The sequence below is a fragment of the Geotrypetes seraphini genome, chromosome 15, assembly GCF_902459505.1.
Source record: "Geotrypetes seraphini chromosome 15, aGeoSer1.1, whole genome shotgun sequence".
Classification (NCBI taxonomy): Eukaryota; Metazoa; Chordata; class Amphibia; order Gymnophiona; family Dermophiidae; genus Geotrypetes; species Geotrypetes seraphini.
Window position 1 is genome coordinate 22,332,324 of NC_047098.1, and position 22,658 is coordinate 22,354,981.

The window sequence follows — 22,658 nt, forward strand, 5'->3', positions numbered from 1 at the left end:
GCCCGAGTTGCTGCAAATGAAGGACCCACGATGCCAAATCACAATCCCAGTCCCAGCTGGGCCGGAAGCCCAAAGCAAACGGCCGGATTTAACAGCAGTCGGATCTTGGCTTGTCTTTGCTTTTGGAGGCTTGTTGCTTAGCAGAAACAGGCCAATCCAGTGAAAGCGCATTGTCGCCTTAGCAAAGACCCAGCAGCACATTCATTCTTGCCAGGTTGGCCAAGGTTTAAGGACAATGGTCCCTTTGTACAGGAAGTGAACGGAAAGTAGGTAAATGGCAAAGACCTTGTGACTAGCGCATCTCCGATTTCAGCTCATTGTTTCCAGCACTATTGACGAGCAGCTCCTCTCTATATAAGCCTTAAATAGAAGGGGAGCCGGAGCTCCAGTATCATGCCATTGTGCCAGTTCCTGTGCGGTTCATTAAAAGAGCTAGATCTCTCTCTGCAAATAGTGCTCACTGGGGGTGTCATAAGATATCTGCATGATTTCTTCACAAATCTGATGAATAACTCCACAAAGCTTGTCATAGCTGTATTTAGTCCAATTAGATGGTTTCACCTAGAGCTACAGCTAGCTTTTTCCATCTGGAATAAGCTTCCTTTGAAATTACCCCTCTCCCCCATCTAAAATATTAAAACGCTAGGCCGCGCATGCGCACTTCCTATGCGTGCGCTGGTTTTCAGTGAGCTGTAGCAACACATAGGAAGTGCGCATGCGCGGTGACCTCTCCCTAGGAGCCGCATGCCCCTACAGTACTCTCTCCCTCTCTTCCTTCGCCGCCACCGTTCCCTGTTTGTGCTTCTTTAATAAAAACCTGCTTCCTACCTCCCCTTAAAGTAACTTTGCTGTCGCCGCAGACTGGATGGACCGTTCAGGTCTTTATCTGCCATCATTTACTATGTTACTTGGCAGAAACCCAAAGAGTAGCAATATTCCAGAGCTGAGATTGTGATGTCATAATGCCTCATTCCACCAATGCCTAAGAGCCAACCTCATAGGTGATGTCACAATGGCTTGATTAGATGGCAACTTCAGCAATACCAGACGTTATAGTCTATGGCCCAGAAATATCAAAGAAGAGAAGTTAATTTAATCATGTATTTTTAGTGGGTATAACTAATGGGCAGACTAGATGGTCTTTATCTGCCATCAACTACTATGTTATTATCAATGATCCTCATTTTTCCTCTCTCACATTAAACAGTAGTACTGAGGCATATATGGAATTGGCAGTCATATATTAAAAAGGACTCACTGCCTCTTTCTTGAAGATTTAGAAGAAACTTTACCTTGGATTCAAGTTTCTTCTACAGCTCTTCTAAGAGAGCACCTCCCAGTGAATCTTTTTACCCTATCCTATACTAAAAACTTTCTGTAATCTCTGAAGTTCAGACGCCCTCTAGTGGAATTCAGCAATACCTCCTTTGCATTGAAATCAGGCCAATTGAAGAGGTGAGTTCCAAAACCTGTGAAGCACAATTTTATAAAAAAATGAGTTCAGGCTGGAAACAGACTGTTTCATAGATAGCAATAGAATTAAGTTTAAGTTTAAGTTTATTAGGATTTTATATACCGCCTATCAAGGTTATCTAAGCGGTTTACAATCAGGTACTCAAGCATTTTCCCTATCTGTCCCGGTGGGCTCACAATCTATCTAACGTACCTGGGGCTATGGAGGATTAAGTGACTTGCCTAGGGTCACAAGGAGCAGCGCGGGATTTGAACCCACAACCCCAGGGTGCTGAGGCTGTAGCTTCAACCACTGCGCCACACACTAAAATGCATTTATTCATAAGATATTCCAGTGAAAAAGTTATTTACATTGGAGAGAACTCTTGAAAATAAAAACTTGCATTTATCCAGAGAACAGCTTTTTGTACTTAACGGGTTTTGGAACTCACTTCTTTAATTCCAAAGTTAATTGTAAATATTTGAGGCCCACATTTGCTAGTAAAGTCATCATGTGGCTATTTAAATAAAGGGAAAGCCTTGTGTTACTTACCGGATTTCGTCCAGGTGTATATATCTGTGGGTGTTATGGTCATCTTGAAGTCCAAATGATGAAGTTACAACTGACACACAGTTAGAAAGATCATTGGAGAAGGACAGAAGATCAAAGGAGCCAGGCAAAGAGGGCGATCTGCAATCAGATGGCTGAACATGTTGAAAACAACCATGGGGATGACGCTGGAAGTCTTTACTTCCAGTGATCAATGATTCGTTGACAAAACCTTCTCCTTCCAGGCGGCCAAAATAAACTCATGGCTTGCCCAAATTATACTTGACGCCCCCACTTACCTGGACTTCAGAAAAAAACTCAAAACTCACTTATTCCACAGACAGAATCCCTAACACTCCCTCTCGCGACTTCTACTCCCTTCAATACACTTGAACCCCCACCTTCCCCCCCCTAGGTCCCCTCCAAACCTATTAACTTCCCGGTCACTCATGTATATTCCATGTACTATATTCCTAGTATATTCCTTGCATATTCCTTGTATTCTCCTTGTATATTACTTGTATATTCCTACTGATGGTATTTTATATCGACTTCATCTCGTTAAATTCCTGTTAACTTCAACGACATGTACATTCCAAAAAATTGTAAATTCCAACGTTATTTTCATGTGTAATCTTATTAACTAATGTGAACCGCCTAGAACTCTCTGGGTATGGCGGTATACAAAATAAAGTTATTATTATTATTATTATTTACCAGACTATCACAAAACTGATCTCTTTTTAGATCTGTAGCTCATCAAGTCGCTAGGATTCGAGCACGAGTTGATTGTCCTTAACAACATGGTTATCTCAAACTAAACTAGAAGATTAGTCCAAAAGTGAAGGAGGGGTATACGTTTACCAGTATGGAATCCTTAATAGCTCAAAATAGCCCAGTACAAACTAGCTCAGCATAATCCAGCACAATGACATGAAACATGTTTTTAACAAGATGAATTAATTTTTTTTGGGGGGGGGGTCAGCAAACTGTTCATTTTTGAGGCATGAAACATTGTTTTTCATAAAACCATTCATAGGTACAATAGAGCTGGTTTTACAGATACCCTATTTCTTGTTCAGTGGAGGAAGCCAGAGAGTGAAGGAATCATCTTCTGATCTTCCAATGGAATGAGTTGTGTGTCTTTGTGGGGTTTTTTTTTTTGGGGGGGGGTGTTCTCCCCTCACAATAAATTTCTGGAAGAGTGGGAACAAACTTTTGAGAGAGCTGAGGAGGGCGGAATGCTCACTAAAAATTTAGATCTCCACTTTCACTCTTCTTGTGAATGCCCCTGGACACATGCTTGCTTCGCCTACTTATTAGAAATCCAGGCCTGTTAATGGTTTCTTTTTTTTTTTGTAATGAATTAGATGTGCTACCCTCCCTTTTTCTGCTAGATAACCTTTGTACTTTTCTCATCCCCCTTCCGTAGCTTGGCAAAGTTTTCCAAAGCTAACTTGAGATACAGAAAAGTAAGATCAGACCTGAGAATCCTTCATATCAGACACTTGTGATCAACAAGTCCCAGCAGCTCCCCCACTGAAACTAGAAAAACCAGTATCCATCGCATTCATCAATACCTCAGGCTAAAGAAAGTTCAGTTATGCATCAAGTTTAATCTGCTAAAATGTGCCAAAAAAAAAAAAAATGAATGTAGAAGGAGAGATCTGAAACAACAATACTGCCCTGTAGCTCCTCCAAGACTGTTGGAAAGACAGAAAAGTATACTGTTTACAGCTTAATGGGTGTCCTGAGATAGCCAGATGGGTTCTGCATTTGCACATAATGGGACAGGATAGGATAAACTGGTTTCTCTCCCTGAGCCTGATGGGCAAGGGGAGACATAGTCTCAAAACCTTACTTTATTTATTTAATTCGATTTCTATCCTGTCCTCCCAGTAGCTTAGAACGGGTTACAAGCCGACATTCACAGTGAAATACATTTGGACAGTACAATGACTATACAGCAACTTAAGCACAAGTTTAGAAGAACAGAGAATAGAGGACAGATTGGAGGGGGTTAGAAAAGTTGACCATATAGTCTCTTGGACCCAAGCTTAGAAGGGCAGAGATTTCCGGTCCGCTTGCTGGTTGTCTAGAGTACACAAAAAAACTAAACCAAAACTGCAGGAAAATGTACAAGGTGCAGGAATTTATTCAATAAAAGTCATTAAAAAACATATATAAACAGCATACATAAAATAAATGTATCCAAAAACTAGTTCTTGTTTTCATGTATTCTGGACCCAACACGGTCCGTGTTTCGAAAAAAAACACTTCCTCAGGGGTCCAAGATGATCAATACATAGAGTATCAAGAAACCAGATTGAACAGAGCAAACAAAATATTGGACAAGACTGGCGCGAGCCTCTCCTGTCATGGGCGCGGCACTGAGTAACACTGCCCCAGGTGCCTCCCTCCCTCGCTAAGCCACTGACCACACCCACTTTTAACTTTGCTTCGGACTAGGGTAGGATTTAGCACGGCAGAGCCCCAGATTGGAGGGTCTTTTACTAAGGCGTGATAACCGATTTAGCACGCGCTAAATGCTAACCCATCCATCGAATGTAATGGACGTGTTAGCATTTGGTGCGTGCTAAATCAGCTAATGAATGCGCCCTAGTAAAAGACCCCCCCATGATTTGACTTTGAATTTAAATCGCTATTCAACTGAATATGAATAATGTGTTCAGGGCTAAATCAAATTAAATATGATTACGTACAGACCTAGTCACAATAACCCCTGTACTTCTTTACAAGTAAAAGTATCAATACCTTTACTTAAATACAGTAATTAGTTACATTTACTTACTGGTCCTTTTACAAAGGTGGTTAACCGTTTTAGCGCATGCTAAAAATTAGCGCGCTCTAAAAGCTACCACGTTTTGTGTCCATTATAGCCTGTGGATGTATTTGCACGCATTAGCATTTAGCGTGCGTTAATTTTGAGCGCGTGCTAAAACGGCTAACGCACCTTAGTAAAAGAGGGGGTTAGTTACTATACAACACTGCTCTTAGGCAACTGAAAAACACCTTGGTGGAGCTAAGCTTAGGGGGATGCATGTGCGGAAGCTGTGTTCCGAGTGCTGAGCTGAATATGCAGAGGGAAGAACAGAGCTGGACCTGCAGAATCCTGCCTCGTCCTCCCCTGCTCTTAACTTCCAGGAGCAAGCACTCTCATAAGAGTTCCCCAAGGGCTGAGCAGCCTCTGCTCCACAAACGAATGCATAACGGATTCATTCTCTTCCTCTTGTATCTTGCTTTCCTCTGCTGGTTCCATGACCAAGATTACCAATCATTGTACTGAGAAATGCAAAGAAAGTCAAATAGGTCCAAAGACTTCCTGGGACATCATATTCAGATTTTCCCCGATGTCTCTAGAGAGACTCAAAAGAGAAGGAAATAATTTCTACTTCTAAAACCTGGAGTGACTCAAATAGGGGGTATTTTCTTTCTGAGATATCCATGTAAATGTGTGGTTAGATATTTATCATTGAAGTATATTTTTACAGAGCTGTCTCAACTGATTAGTTTTCTCTCAGCGAAACGTCTTGAGAAAGGAATAACAGCGCCCATGGAAGGTTAGCTCCCCGCACTGTAGTAAGACATGGATTTTCTTGTAATTAATTTGATTTAAATTTGTCCTACTCTTTAAATCTTGGATCCAATATATGGAGGACTAGTGTGTGATCAACTAGATCATTATTACTTTATTTATTTATTTTTATTTTCAAACTGAATTGTGATTGTGGTATATCTTAATTTTGGAAATTTAGTTCAGTGTGTTGTTTGATCTCACTTTACTGTACAAGATGTATATGCTTGGTAATATTATAAAATTCTATAAATAAATAATTAAAAAAAAAAAAAGAAAGTCATGCTTTGTTCAACACAGGTATTTTCCATGGTCAAAGAGTGGGGGGAAAAGAATCCTTCTGGAATAAGACTGTAAGTTGGTGCAACATGATTAATAATAATAATAATAATAACTTTATTCTTTTATATCGCCAAAACCAAATGTTCTAGGCGGTTTACACTAAAAAGAGCTGGACAATCAGCGAAATACAATAATACAGTAAAAAATACAAATATTTGTAAAATAGAATTTCAATAATAAAACTCACTAAGTAATAAACTTATCGAACAAAGTGGTCTTAATTAATTTCCGAAAACTGCAATAGGATAACATAGCTTGCTGAATACATTTACCTAACCAAGATTGTTGTCTACCAGCTTGAAATGCTAGGGTCCTATCTAAGAAGGTCTTATATCTATTCTACACCCATTAATTTTTGGATAAGCAAATAAGTAGAAGTTTCTAGTTTCTCTTGATGGTCTAAGCAACATAAAATGAGGAAAAACGTAAGCTGGAGACAATCCCGATATCAGCTTAAAGCAGATACAGGAAAATTTGAATAATACTCTTGCCTCCAGAGGCAGCCGATGAAGTAAACGATAATATGGACTAATATGGTCATTCTTTTTTAAACCAAAAATCAATCGAACAGCTGTATTCTGAATTATCCTTAATTTCCTTAGAATTTTTTGGGGTGCTCCTAAATAGATGATGTTACAATAGTCTAAAATAGATAAAACTAATGCCTGCACCAATAGTCTGAATGATAAAGGATCAAAATATTTTTTTTACGGTTCTTAATTTCCACAATATAAAAAAGCATTTTTGTACCACTAAGTTCATTTGTTCTGCTACTGTTAAATGTTGGTGGCATAGCCTGTGTTCTGGTGCATAAACATTCAAACGGTAAATAAAATTCAGGAGCTATGCAAATAGAAGAAATAACTTTATTATAATTAGACGGATTGTACAGTAGGCACACATTGACTACACAGCAACTGGTTGTGGATAACAAAAATAAAATCAATCAAATATTTTCTCCAAAGAATGTAACATGTGGCATGTGAACTTCAGAAAGGCTGAACTGAGGTGTGAGAACACTGAAGGGCCCTGCTGAGATCTACGTGTAATGCAGGATTTTTGCAGCGCCCTCTTCAAAGCACGAGCCAGGCTAACTTTTCAGTAAAGTTTTGAAGAGAACGTGCAAAAAGCCTGTACGCTTGAAGCAGCCTGCAACTTCTGGAAACTAATCTATGGAAAAAAAAAATTCTGTACACAATCTAAGGATTGGTTGGATTTTTTCTTACAGTTATTTTTATGAAAATTATTTTCCTTTCCATAAGCTGCAGGAAGTTAAATCCTTGTGATAAAGAAGAGGAAGCAAAACTGATAAGCCCTATGGGTATTGCAGCTCTCCCCCCAGAAAACATCCAGAAAAGTGGGGATGGAGCAGTGCACATCAACCGAGGATTACTTCACAGAATTAAGCTCAATGCCGAAGGAATTCTTCCAAATATACTTTAGTGATGTAAATAGACCCAACATTGTCTGGGTTTCGGCTCACAAAGCCTGCCTCAGGGGTATTGCAGCTCTCCCCCCAGGGGTACATATATTGTCGAGTAGGTAATCACCGTGAAGCTTTTTGGAATAAATCATTTGATTAGTGCATCAAAAAAATGAGTTGTGACATGGTCCATATTTCGGCTCAAAAAGCCTGCCTTGGGTACATATATTACAGATGACCCACCAAGTTTAAACATAAGTGTTGCCTTTCAATAATAATAATTGATAAATTGATTGCTACATAATTTATAGGGTTTTTAGGAATCATGTTTATGGGTAATATTATTAATTGATAAATGGCACACATAACAATATAAATTAAAAACATAAATTAAAAATATCAATTGGTAGGTGGTGGTGGGCATAAATGATTATAAAGACACACAAGATGGGAACTTGATATATATATTATAAGAGGTTCCAAAGATTGACGTCTGTAAAGTTAAGATATGCCCACCACAAGTTTAAATCACTCAAAGAGGAAATAAGAACAATATGTATTAAAACACAGGTGAAAATAGATATTAGAGATTGATAACACAAGTTTATTTGTTATCATAACGCTTGGAAGTCAATTAAAAATTGTTTACATGCATAAACATTTTTTATGCTTATCATTTGTATACCCCGTCTCTCACTATTAACGTGGGTGCATACAGTATATTGTCAAGTAGGTAATCACCTTGAAGCTTTTTGGAAGGCATCACTTCATTATTGCATCAAAAAATGAGTTTATGCAATAATCAGGGCCCTCTTTTACTAAGCCATGGTAGAGGTTTCAACCGCAGCCCGGGGTGCTAAATGGTCCGACCTCATAGGAATCCTATGAGCGTCGGAACAGCATCAGAGAATTTAGCGTTCTAGGCCATGGTAGAAACCTCTATAGTAAAGGGAGGGTAGGGGGTGGGGCAAGCGATTTCTTCCAAAAAAGCTTCAAGACGATTACCTACTCGACAATACATGTACCCCTGAGGCAGACTTTTTTTATTTACATCAATAAAGTATATTGGAAGAATTCCTTCGGCATTGAGACTTAATTCTGTGAAGTAGTCCCCGGTTGATGTGCAATGCTCCGTCCCCACTTTTCTGGATCTTGTTTGTTTCCTTGTTTTGGTTTTTGGTTTGGTTTTTTTTTTTTAATTCATGTGGAGCTCTTCCCCAGAAACGTTGGACTTATGAAAGCAAAGCAAGGACATTGGATTCTTGAACTAGAGAGAAAAAGAAATATTCTTCTTTTTAGTGTAACATATAAAAAGCTATTTTTATATTGAATATGTCATATATGTGATTATTATTTTTTTTTTTTAAATTGTATATGGCCATAGTTTAGATTAATAAAGCACCCCAACCTAAAATATAAAAGAATACATGATTATATCTGTAAAGTATATCTGGAATAATGATGGCAGAGGACTGGTCTTGCTGAGGGGTCTTTACTCGTGTGCTGAAATACATCACCACGGTGTCTTCGTGAACAGACGCCTCACCGACAGCAGCATGGGTTCATTTACAATGTACAGTGTAGCACGTACAATGATTATCTGGAAAAATTATCCTCTTCTCCTTTCTGCATCTGGGAGGTGTCCTTCATCCAGGCTGCCGCAACCTACATGTGCAATCAGAAGAATGTGGCTAAGTAATTCTTTTGTGCATAACAGGTGCATATAGGTGCTACTGGTGGTGCTGTGTGATCCCATGAAACCACTACAACATTTGACTGATGTGGTCGGGGACTCTATTTTGGCCCTCATAGAACATTGATTTAAGAAAAGCTTTCAGGATGACTGTGGCCTACACAGTGCAACACAGGCTCTGTCTCCTCAGCTGTTACAGCGTTTGCACTAATGCAATCGGCTGCACATGCTTCCTCGTGGGTCGCCACCGTTCCCGCAGCATGGCACTGGGTCTTGGTTATGCTGTGCTGACTGGCACTGGGCTCAGAGGATGACCGGCCACCTGAGAGTTTGGACTGGAGCGGTAGGGGTTAAGTCTTGATTGGTGAGAATGGATGGGGCATGGTAGCTTTTTCTGGTCAACTGTGATTTGCTTCCCTGCATTCTTAGATGCTGAGGGATAGGGATGACTTGCTCAATTAACAGAGGCACAGTGATAGCATGACAACCCTTGGCCTTGCAGAGTTCTGTCACACTCGGCTGTTCAGCAAGTGCCTTCTGTTTAGGAACACCTGGGCTGCGGACTGGTTGCTCATTCCTGCCTTTCAATTTTGCAGAACCAGCTCTGAGCTCAGCACCGCTTCTGAGCTCGTAAAATTGGGCATAGGGAAGTGATAGGATGCGTTTCTGGAGAAACTTGCTTAGGGTGGGCATAGTAACACTACTGTTCTTTGTGGAGGTGACAGTTGTCTTCTGTAGCTTGTCCAACCCCTTGGAAGCCTTCTGCACCTGTTCTGCGTCACCCTCAGGCTTTGAAGATCTTTGAATCTTGGGAGCAGTCGCAGATGGTTTAACTCGTGTTAATTTGAAGCCTTGATCTGGAAAATCCCCATTATAAAGCAGTACGAAACTTCTTTGTGTACCTAGTGGCAAGACCCGCTGGCCCTTCAGGCTTTTGTAGAAGATCTCCAGGGACAAATCTGGAATATAAAAACAGTATAAAGTGATCCAGACTATTTTGTCATAATTTGGGGAGATAGCCTAATGTGTAGTAAGGGGATAACATATGCTATTTGCCTCTTAATTCATCCTAAATGGTGCATCATTTTACTGTAATGTACATTAGTTTATCATAACACAAGTATAAAAATGCTTGCAAAGAATATTATTATTATTATTATGCAAATTGAATAATGCAGCTTGCATTGAACTTTGCAAGCGTTGGGGCTAATGCAGAAAGCTTTGCAGTACATGCAGCTCAGCACACAGCTTTACCATGAAATTAGCCATCCATAAAGCACAGTTATTTACCGTAACAGGTGTTATCCAGGGACAGCAGGCAGATATTCTCACTGATGGGTGAACATAAGAAATGCCGCTGCTGGGTCAGACCAGCAGCGGCCCTTTGGTCAAAGACCAGCACCCTGAGACTAGCCCTACCAGCGTACGTCCTTGTTCAGCAGGAACTTGTCTAACTTTGTCTTGAATCCCTGAAGGGTGTTTTCCCCTATGACAGACTCCGGAAGAGCGTTCCAGTTTTCTACCACCCTCTGGTGAAGAAGAACTTCTTTACGTTTGTACGGAATCTATCCTTTCAACTTTAGAGAGTGCCCTCTCGTTCTCCCAACCTTGGAGAGGGTGAACAACCTGTCCTTATCTACTAAGTCTATCCCCTTCAGTACTTTGAATGTTTCGATCATGTCCCCTCTCAATCTCCTCTGTTCGAGGGAGAAGAGGCCGAGTTTCTCTAATCTTTCACTGTACGGCAGCTCCTCCAACCCCTTAACCATCTAGTTGTTCTTCTTTGGACCCTTTCGAGTAGTACCGTGTCCTTCTTCATGTACAGCAACCAGTACTGTACGCAGTACTCCAGGTGAGGGCGCACCATGGCCCGGTACAGCAGAATGATAATCTTCTCCGATCTGTTCGTGATCCCCTTCTTTATCATTCCTAGCATTCTGTTCGCCCTTTTCGCCACTGCCACACATTGCGTGGACGGCTTCATCGACTTGTCGATCAGAACTCCCAGGTCCCTTTCCTGGGAGGTCTCTCCATGTACTGCCCTGGACATCCTGTATTCGTGCATGAGATTTTTGTTACTGACATTCACTGACGGAGCCCCGGTACGGACACTTTAGAGTGAATTGCACTCTAAGAACTTAGAAAGTACTGGCTAGCCCGCACCGCACATGCGCGAGTGCCTTCCCGCCCGACATAGGCGCGCGGTCCCTCAGTTAAGATAAGCCAGCTAAGAAGCCAACCTGGGGGGGGGGGGGGGATTTAGATGTTCATGTAAAATGGCTGTCCCACAACGTGAATAGAGCTTTTAAAATAAGGTCCTATATTACAACATAACTTTGTTTCTTTATACATTACTAAAATTAAGTGGTCAAAATTGCACCTACATTACAGGCACAGACATTTTCCCCTGCTTGAGAGGAAGTGTAAATGTCTTTGCTTTGACTATTTACACATATAAATTACTATCACCCACCCCCCTTCCCGGTAAGAACAGTTAATGTAGCTGGTTTAAAAAAAAGGTTTGGACAAGTTCCTGGAGGAAAAGTGCATAAACTGCTGTTGAAACAGACATGGGAGAAGCCACTGCTTGCCCTGAATGGATGGCATGGAATGCTGCTACTATTTAGGTTTTTGCCAGGTAGTTGTGACTTGGATTGGCCTCCGTGAAGACGGGATATTGGGCTAGATCAGGGGTCTCAAAGCCCCTCCTTGAGGGCCGCAATCCAGTCGGGTTTTAAGGATTTCCCCAATGAATATGCATGAGATCTATGCGCATGCACTGCTTTCAATGCATATTCATTGGAGAAATCGTAAAAACCCGACTGGATTGCGGCCCTCAAGGAGGGACTTTGAGATCCTTGGGCTAGATGGACCATTGATCTGATCCCGTAAAGCTATTCTTATGTTCTTATGATATATAGCAGCTGTCCACTGCTGATCTCATTTTCAGATAGTCAATGCCTGTTCAAGCTTTGGCATTGAATATCCAGGGGGGGAGGGGAGATGAGCCAGTCAATATTCAGCACTTCACTGTATAAGTTAAACTGCTTAAAGAAAGGGCTGTTATTAAGCAATTTACTTGTGTAATGAGGGGCTGAATAGTGACTATTAACCTGACTTTGTCCTCAGAATGCCCATGAGTTAGCCATTTTTAAACTCGCTGCTAACTGGTCATTTTCAGCGGCAATAACTGATTAAGTGGTGTTGAAAATGACCAGGTAGCCACAGATCTGTGACTTAACCGGCTGGCAGACGTTTCCACCCAGTTAAATTGCTCTGAATATCACTTGGTATATTTTACGAGCACTTACAACCACTGCCCAAACTCCACTCAAGTCAGAATTCTATAAGATGTGCCTGAAATGACTTTAGATAATTAAGTTTGGAGGGTAGAATGTCGACTAGGCATGCTAGGATCGGAGCATCAATGATATCTGTGGCTGGCGTAGAACTGTGGAATGCCTTGCCTGGTATCCTGCGGTTTTGTGTGGGGAGGACGAATTTTAAGAAAATACTGAAAACTCAATTATTTGCCAACGCCTTCTTATGCTAAGGTATATTTCGGTTGATAATCGCCTTTTAGAATTTTTTTGACAGCAATGTATGATTTAATGCTTGCTTGCATTTCTGAACTGATTGAATTTACATAGAAACATAGAAGATGACGGCAGAAAAGGGCTACAGCCCATCAAGTCTGCCCACTCTGCTTGCCCACCCCCTGTCTATGCCCTAATGACCCAATTTCCTTATCTTGACCCTCGTAGGGATCCCACATGGGTATCCCATTTATTCTTAAAGTCTGGCACGCTGTCTGCCTCGATCACCTGCACTGGAAGCTTGTTCCAATGATCAACCACTCTCTCTGTGAAGAAATACTTTCTGGTGTCGCCATGAAATTTTCCGCCCCTGAGTTTGAGCGGGTGCCCTCTTGTGGCCGAGGGTCCCTTGAGAAAGAAAATATCATCTTCCACTTCGACACGTCCCGTGAGGTACTTAAATGTTTCGATCATGTCTCCCCTCTCCCTACGTTCCTCGAGAGTGTAGAGCTGCAATTTGCTCAGTCTCTCTTCGTACCAGAGACCCTTGAGCCCCGAGATCATCCTGGTGGCCGTCCGCTGAACCGATTCAATTCTGCGCACATCTTTACTGTAATGTGGCCTCCAGAATTGCACACAGTACTCCAGATGAGGTCTCACCATGGGGCCTGTACAACGGCATTATGACTTCAGGCTTTCGGCTGACGAAACTTCTATTGATACAACCCAATATCTGCCTTGCCTTAGATGAAGCCTTCTCCACTTGATTGGCAGTTTTCATGTCTGCGCTCTATCCCTAAGACAATTAATGATATTATTTGGACATGCCTATGTTATAAGTGATAATTGTAGGGAAACAAGATTTTATGTATGTGATATGGAAACCACATAGTTGTATGCGGTATATAAATTTTTAAATAAATAAATGTCCCCAAAATGACTGCTCTGCGAGCTGGATCTGGATTAGTCCATACTTCAATTAACCGGCGTGCACTATTTCTGCAAGCCATGCTGTTAAGCTGGTAAAAGGTTCTCACCCAAGGTTTCATTGACCACAGAAGGGATAATATTCTTCAGCACCTGGCAGTTTGTATGCAATGCTGGATTACTGTTCATTTCCAGAACCCACACCTGCAAAACACAATTGTTTACAAAAAGCTAGCAAGCAGCTGAGAACAGGGCACAGAAAACATCGGAGGCTTTTAAGAGACAGATTTGGACCTCCTCTGCAGAATATAATCAACACTGTAAGTCTGCTGGAATGAGGTCTCTGTAATTGAATGTTCCTCTTGGAGGGGGTCATCGGATGAGTCTATGAAATCAAGCATACGAGTGACCTTACTAGACCTGGGCCTGTTTTACAAAGCCGCACAGTAATGGCCCCGAAGCCCATAGAGATTTAAAGGGCTTCGGGGCTGTTGCCGCACGGCAGCCACTAGTGCGGCTTTGTAAAAAAAGGCCCTAAACTAAATTAAACCTTAAGTTTATATACCGCATCCTCTCCATAGAGATGGAGCTTGGCACAGTTTACAGGAGCTTTAATATAAGGAAGGAAAAACATAATAAGAGTTAGTGATTTATAAAGAGGGTGGCAAGATTTACATTTTTGAGAATAGCCAAGTTTTCAGATGTTTTCGGAATAATTGGAAGGAGCCCAGATTCCGCAGCTGGGTAGGAAGGTTATTCCAAAGCTCGGTGATTTTGAAGAAAAGAGATTTCCCTAATTTTCCAGCATAGATAACGCCTTTTAGCGAGGGGAAAGATAGTTTAAGTTTTTGGATGGATCTGGTAGCGTCAGGTCTCGCAGAATTCCAAGATAGTGGAATTAGAGGAGGAAGAATGCCATGCAAGATCTTGTCCACTGCATGCATGAAGATATAGTTTTGATATGCCTAAGAAAGACAGGCATTACATTGGCAATTCTATAAACTGCTGCCATGCGCTTCATGCCCCAATGCCATGGGTTTCATGCACTGGCATAGCGAGGGACGGAGGCAAACCCCCCCCCCCCTGCTTCTTCCCCATCCCCTCTGCTGCACACGTGGCCCTTCCCTTCCCCTGTCTCTGTTTAGCTTCCCTGGCGTGAGCAGCATCTCCAATTTGCTGCCCGTGCCGGCATTTCCTAGTCGCAGGATCTGGATATAACGTCAGAGGGGAGCGCCGAGGACAGCATGAGCAGCAGGCTGGAGGGGCTGCTTGCGCCGGCGAAAGAGCGAGAGGTACAGTGGGGGGAAGGGAAGGTGCGCGCACAGTGGGGGAGGAGCGGGAAAGAGCGGGGAGGGGCTGGAGAGGTGCCGGTGCCCCGTACAAGATGGCGCCTGGGGCGGTCCCCCCTCCCCCCCTGCTTTAATACACCACTGGTTTCATGCCAATTATATATTGGTTTTTTGGCACCAATGGTCTGTTATAGAATACTAGAAGTAGGTATTGATGTACTTAAAGTTAAGCAGCCATAGTCATGCAATGTGAATGGCGCTTAATTGCGCCTGATGGTCCCAATTCTATATATGGTGCCTACAAAAGTAGGCATCAACTACTGCGGTGCTAGGTGCCCCCTAAGCGGCCTTAGGTGTCGCTAGGCATCCTAACTTTTAGGCGCATCATATTTATGCCAGGGATTTCTTAGCCTAATACCCATGTCTAAGTTCGGCGCCTACTGGTGCCCAAGTCCAAAACATGCCCACAATCTGGCCCCTCACCATGCCTACTTTGTGGTAGGCGCCTCAGACTAGGTGCCTACGTGAAAGTGGTATGCGCCTACCAAGTTAGGTGCCTAACATCCAGTTAAGTGTAATTTACATCAATTACGAGGTGCTAATTGTCAGTTATCAGTGCCAATTAAGTCTATTAAACAATTAAGTTAGGCGCCTGACTTTATAGATTTTTTTTTTTTTTTAAATTAATTTATATTCCGCATATCCTACAATTCTGAGCGGATTACAAATTATTCAGGTACTCAAGCATTTTTCCCTATCTGTCCCAATGGACTCGCGCTCTATCTAACATACCTGGGGCAATGGGGGATTAAGCGACTTGCCCAGAGTCACAAGGAGCAGGGCGGGATTTGAACCCACAACCACTGCACCACGCACTCCCCAGGAAGTGAATATAGCACAGTATTCTATAAGCTATGCAAGTATTTCGGAGATATGCCCATATGCTGCCCATGTTTACATCATTCTCACACTTATGTGCTATATGGTATTGGCACATATGTTATAGAATATAACCCGTATCATTCAACAATAGTCATTCCCTCTTTTATACCATCTCATGAATATTTTTTTTAATTAATAATGGATCCTCAGTAGGCTATCTTGAGTCCTCTATATGCTCAGCCATATAGCCAGCCTCTACTGCAATTCATTATTAAATGGACTACCCCAAAAAGAAATCCGCCGTTTGCAGATTATACAAAATACCGCAATCAAACTCATTTACCAAACAGGCAAATTCGAACACGTTACCCCGCTCCTTAAGGAGGCTCATTGGCTCCCTGTTACACACCGTATAACTTATAAAATTTTACTGCTCTCTTTTAAAATCAAACTTTCACATCTGCCCTTATTTCTGGACAAATTACTAATACCCCAAAGTTCTCCCCGTACCTTACGATCTACTGACCAAAAACTCCTTTTCATTCCCTCCCTAAAGAATCTTACTATACAAGGAAAACAAATTTTGCTATAACAGCCCCTACATTATGGAATTCGCTCCCTCAATTTCTTCGGGATGAAATTCATTTACCTAAATTTAAAACTAATCTTAAAACTTTCCTATTCAAGGATGCCTTTAACAAATCCTAATCTTTTATATCCACTTACTTACTCATCCTTTTCCCAAAAGATCTCCTTCATTTCTGCGCATATCATTTATACCTTGCACCCTTGTCCTTCATGTCCTATCCCTTCCCTCTATCTCATTTCCTCTAATATTATGTAACTTTTTCCTTCCTTCCCATTTTCCCTCACGGTCATGTTTGTCAGTATATGTCTAATATGTTTTCGTTAATTTTTCTAACACACCAATAACTAGTTCTTACTCTCCTATTTAAAATTTTTTTTAATTGATAACCGGTCAGATATTTGTTTTATGATCGGGATATCAAAAATCAATAAACTTGAAACTTGAAACTTGATCGAATTATAAGATTTTCATACAAGCCGTGTTTTCTTTTTTCTTTATTTTTTTTTTTCTTTACTACTTCATAATGGTTACTCATAAAATATAGTGCAAATCACTTATCCGTATATAAGGGCCTGATTTACAAAGCCGCGTGGCAACAGCCCCGAAGCCCTTTAAATCTCTATGGGCTTTTGGGGCCGTTACCGAGCTGCAGCCGCTAGCGCGGCTTTGTAAAACAGGCCGTCAGTCATTCGCGTCGGGAGCGGACTGCTGGGCACGACGGACCAGTGGTCTGACCCAGCAGTGGCAATTCTTATGTTCTTATGCGCACCCATAGGCAGTGGTCTAGGCATCACAGTGTGCCTCTCCCTCTGCTAGCCTGTGGGGACTCTGCAGCAGACAGCTGATTTTATTTGCGTATAGGAGTGAACATCTGATGCCCCTCCTGGCATCGAATCACCAATGGCTCTGAGCAGCAATACTTCCTCTGAGGGTAGCCCCTTCCCAGCTTTGAACACGACCTCTCATCTTCTCATGTCCAGGGAATCTGCACCAGACAGGTGATTTTTTATCTGCAGTAGAGGGGGCTCTTCTGATGTCCCTTTCGGCGATGGAGCTCCAATATCTCCGAGCAGCACTACCTCCTCTTACAGCTCCATGCATGTCATCTCCTCTGTTCACCTTCTGCCTTTAGTTTAGGCCTTTTTGAAAACCCAAACATCTGGTGCAGCACACATATCTTGGGTAGCACATTCCATAGGTTGGGAACATGAAGTGAGGACACTAGATCAGGTGGCATGACCAACACCTACAGGCAGGGCCGGATTTAGATGAAATGAGGCCCTAGGCTATTCCACTTATGAGGCCCTTTCACCTCCCATTTTTAAGTTTGTAAATTACATGAGAGATAATAAAATACATCATTACTGTGATATATATCAATATGTTAAATGAAACATGTTGTTATTGGTATTAACCTTTATAAAAAATGAGACACGGATAATAAAAAAAAAAAAAGTCGAGAACACTTATTTGGACATTGATTCTCAGCACCATATATAGTACTTGTAACAATAACTAATCAAACATAACACACAACATTGCCCCTTCCTATGTCCATAGTGCCCACAGTGCGTCCTTCCTCACTTCACCCCCCCTCCGATGCCCGCCTGCCTCCCATCCCCCTTCAACTGAAACCCCCCCCCCCCCCGATGCCAGTCTGGGCCCCCCTGTCCTGACGGATCCACGTTTTGCCTCTCTCCCCGCGGGGCTGGGCTTTGCCCAGCTGTTTCCGGACTGACGTCTTTCCCTCCCTGATCCTCCTCCCAGGGTGAGAAAAAGAAATGTAGAAGCCGAGTCGGCGCCCCGTTGCGGCCGGAGCCGGTTCCGATCCCGAAGCGTAGAATTTCTCCTTATTTTCAGTTCAGTGTATTAATGTTCACTGTTTTTAGAATAGTGTAATTTTAATTTTGCTAACAGTTTGAATGTAGGCCCCTCTTGATCTTGAGGCCCTGGGCTGAAGCCTAGTTAGCCTATAGGAAAATCTGGCCCTGCCTACAGGTAGTAAAACAAACCTGACCTTATCAGCTGACTGACGTGAGCATGCAAAAGTATAGACAGATAAATAGGAGTCAAATTGGGCATTACTTTAAATATCCCAAGTAGGACCTTGTCTCTAATGCTAACCTCCACGGGAAGCCAATGGAATATTGGAATTGCACCAGCATTGGAAGTCGCATGTGCAAATCAAGATTGCTTCAACAGAAATCTTGTGGCTGCATTTTGTGCAAACTGAAACATAGAACATAGAAACATGATGGCAGATAAAGGCCAACTGGCCCATCTAGTCTGCCCATCTGCAGCATCCACTATCGCCTCCTCTCTCTATTGGCTAAGGCTCTTTACACCTGCATTGTGAGGTCATAGAGCTTTATGGTTATAGAAACGTTGTACCATGATGGCAGATAAAGGCCAAACTGCCCATCATCAGCATCCACTATCTCCTCCTCTCCCTATTGGCTAAGGCTCTTAACATTTCCATCTCCTCTTCCTATAGGCTAAGGCTCGTTACACCTGCATTGTGAGGTCATAGAGCCTTATGGTTATAGAAACAGGAGCTACTTTAAAGAAAGCATGAACACTTTATAACACTGCACTGCCTGTCACGTGACCATCCTATGTGACATTACCACCAAAAAAGATAAGTTCTTAAAGATATTAGTCACAAGACTGCTTTTTATAATATATGGTGGTATAAGACATAAATGGTGCTATGATGGTCTGATGGCAGCCTGAGTTTTGTTTATACACTCAAACACTGATGGTTGTGGGTCTGAGCACTATTTAAAAGAACATTTTAATGAATATTATAAAATTCACAATATTGTGACATATACGTAGTGATATAAAAACATTGTAACATGATGGCAGATAAAGGCCAAATGGCCCATCTAGTCTGCCCATTCGCAGTAACCATTATCTCTTTCTAATCTAATCTTCTATTTCTGTGTCGCACATACCTAGACAAGGTCAAGGCGACTTATAAAGAGAAGAGAGAGGAAAGGAAAAAGGGGAGGAGAAAAAGGGGGAATATTTGGGCAGGGGGAGATCTGAGAAGTTCAAGTATCAAAGAAATTTGTTTTCAGTTTTTTTCTGGAATGTGGTGTAGTTGGGTTCTGTTCTGGTCGTTTCAGTGAGGTCATTCCAGGTTTTCACTCCTAGGAAGGTAAGCATGGAGTGAAAGATTCGCTTGTGTTGGAGATTCTTTGTTGAAGGGAAGGTTTAGTAGTATCCTGTTAAGGGTTCTGTGGGAGGTAGACCATACCTTTGAGAAGAGTTGGATGAGTGGAACCACTGAGTTTCCGTGAATTATTTGGTATAAGATGCATGAAATTTTAAATTTTATTTGTGATGGGATGGGTAACCAGTGTAGTTCTTAAAGATATTAGTCACAAGACTGCTTTTTATAATATATGGTGGTATAAGACATAAATGGTGCTATGATGGTCTGATGAAGGCTGATATCAAGTCGTATTTTTTCAGTTTGAAAATTAGTTTTACAGCTGTGTTTTGTATGAGTTGCATTTTATGGATCAGTGTGCTATTGATTCCGAAGTAGGCAGAGTTACAGTAGTCCAGATGTGGTAGGATCATCAATTGCACAACCAGAGCAAAGTGATGTTGATGAAAGTAAGATTGATGAGTCTTAGTTGCTTCATGGTGAAGAGGGACTTTTTCTGAATATTAGAGATTTGAGCTTCCATGGTTAGTGTGGAATCAAGAATGCAGCCTAGGATTTTGGAGGTTTTATCAACAGCTAGGGAGTGGCCCGAACGGAGAATGATGCTTGTCGGTGCTGTCTGTTGGGCTGTGTGGAAGTATAAGATTTTGGTTTGGGTTTGGTTTCTCTCTCCAAGAGATCCTACGTGCCTAACCCAGGCCCTCTTGAAAGGCTTTTGTGATAGAAACAGCAGACAAACCCTGATAGATATTACCAGGTAAAGCCCCGGCTCAGGGTGCCGGTGATAAAGGGTGTCAAAAATCCAGTCTGGTCTACTTTCAAATTTCTAGAGGGATAGGCTACTGGACTGGAATTTTGGCGCCCTTTGGCAGGAGAGAGAGAGGGGAGATACTGGATCACAGGGATGTGGGTGGAGGTGGGGGGGAGGAGTGAGATATCTCAACGCAGTGGTGGCTCAATGCAAAAGTTGGCTCAGTCCCTTGAGCCATCCCTGGATAGCACAGCAATCTAAACAAGGCTGCACTATGAAACCCTTTGCCTGTTGACGGTGGCTTCAGATGGTACACTACCTTTCTTATGGAACACTGTCCTTGTCACTGCATTAATATATGCATACAAGCTCATCTTTGTAACCAAGGTCACCCCGAGGAATTGAATTTCTGGTTTGACTATCAGTTTTCACTTTGCCCATTATTTAGAAATACTGTTGCAATAAAGGACGGATCTCAAGAGTCAAACAATATATATATTTTTTTATTTCTGAGCACTTGCTATACCACAATTTTTAAAGTCAAAGCGGTTTTCAATCTAGGTCAAAAGAGCTGTGAAAAAACTCCAAAATATCAGACAACAAAAAATACTTCCATCTTACTGTAATTCACAGACAGACCATGTTTTGTGAGCCATTATATTGTGGCCTAGAAGCAATCAACCACCATATATGATTAGACTCTCACTATCAGTAGCAAAAGACAGATAACTTTAAGTCTGCATAGACCTGATAATACACATTATCTGACCATATGACATCACACAGAGACCATAAGTATACATTAAATAATAATGCACACAGCACTAAGTCCTGAGGCAAAATGGGCCAATTCATTGCAGCTGTTTCATCGCAGGACATTTCAACACAGCCATGATGAATCGTCCTCTCTGTGATGAACCGTGATGAATCACCCTGGTGCCTCTCCTCTTCTCTGTCTACCCCTCCCCCAATGCCTCTCCTCCTCTCCACCCCACCTCCCCTCCTACTGATGCCTCCTCACCTCTCTGACACCCCCCCACCACACCCCCGCCAGTGTCCCTCCTCCTCTCTGTTCCCCTGCATACTTCTTGTAAGGTTCACTGGCACATCTTCTACCCTCTGCTCGGCCAACCTTGGCTCCCATCTGATGTCACTTCCTAATCGCTGAACCAGGACATGATGTCAGAGGGAAGATGAGGCCCGTGCAAGCAGGGGGTCGAAGATTCTGCTTGTGCCGGTGAATTTTTCTATAGGTATGGAGACACTCCTACCTTGGAGGGGGATGTTGGGGGGTGCTCCTACTTGGGGGGACATGAGGGGCATAACCCCCCACAAGATATCAGCTATGCAGGGGATGTGGGGGTGCTCCTTCTTGTAGATGTGTGAGGGGGCATAGCCCCCCAAGACGTCAGGTACATAGGGGATGTGTGTTTGTAGGGGGGTGCTCCTACTATTGGTGTATAGCTTGGTTACATGGAGTACACAAGAGGTCAGACGATTCATCGCGGCTGATTCAGCGATGAAACAGCTGCAATGAATCGGCCATTATGAATCGCCCTAGACCTTAGGCTAAAAACATCCTTCCACCTAGTATGTGCACAGGTACCAAGAAGAGCGACCAAGATGATAAAGGGGATGGAACTCCTCTCGTAAGAGGAAAGACTAAAAAGGTTAGAGCTCTTCAGCTTGGAAAAGAGGCGGCTGAGGGGAGATATGATTGACGTCTACAAAATCCTGAGTGGAGTAGAATGGGTACATGTGGATCAATTTTTCAAGCTGTCACAAATTACAAACACTAGGGGACACTTGATGATGTTACAGGGAAAGACTTTTAAACCAATAGGAGGAAATATTTTTTTACTCAGAGAATAGTAGATGACGGCAGATAAAGACCCGAATGGTCCATCCAGTCTACCCAACCTGATTTAATTTAAATTTTTTAATTTTTTCTTCTTAGCTATTTCTGGACAAGAATCCAAAGCTTTACCCGGTACTGTGCTTGGGTTCCAACTGCCGAAATCTCCGTCAAAACCTACTCCAGTCCATCTACACCCTCCCAGCCATTGAAGCCCTCTCCAGCCCATCCTCCCCCAAACGGCCACATACAGACCGTGCAAGTCTGCCCAATACTGGCCTTAGTTCAATATTTAATATTATTTTCTGATTCTAGATCCTCTGTGTTCATCCCACATTTCTTTGAACTCAGTCACTGTTTTCCTCTCCACACCTCTCTGAGGAGTGCATTCCAGGCATCCACCACCCTCTCTGTAAAGTAGAAGTAGTTACGTTCTAGAACGCATTACCAGAGGTTGTGGTAAGTGCAGATAGCGTAGCTGGTTTTAAGAAAGATTTGGACAATTTCCTGGAGGAAAAGTTCATAGTCTTTTATTGAGAAAGACATGGGGGAAGCCACAGCTTACCCTGGATCGGTAGCATGGAATGTTGCTACTC

The 22,658-nt window shown here is 42.3% G+C and overlaps 1 protein-coding gene across 5 annotated transcripts in view; it reads right to left on the reverse strand.

Moving 5' to 3' along the window:
* Positions 1-6,785: 6,785 nt before the first annotated feature.
* TTLL10 (tubulin tyrosine ligase like 10) overlaps positions 6,786-22,658 on the reverse strand; it is a 351,255-nt gene continuing 335,382 nt past the window's right edge. For 4 of the 5 annotated variants that reach the window (XM_033921190.1, XM_033921191.1, XM_033921189.1 and 1 more), the window contains 2 exons: positions 13,629-13,722; positions 6,786-10,014 (listed from right to left, as the gene is read on the reverse strand). In XM_033921190.1, coding sequence (XP_033777081.1) covers positions 9,359-10,014; positions 13,629-13,722 — 750 coding nt within the window. In that variant the 3' untranslated portion in view covers positions 6,786-9,358. The remainder of the gene's footprint in view (positions 10,015-13,628; positions 13,723-22,658) is intronic. The other variant, XM_033921192.1, reaches the window with a different exon arrangement.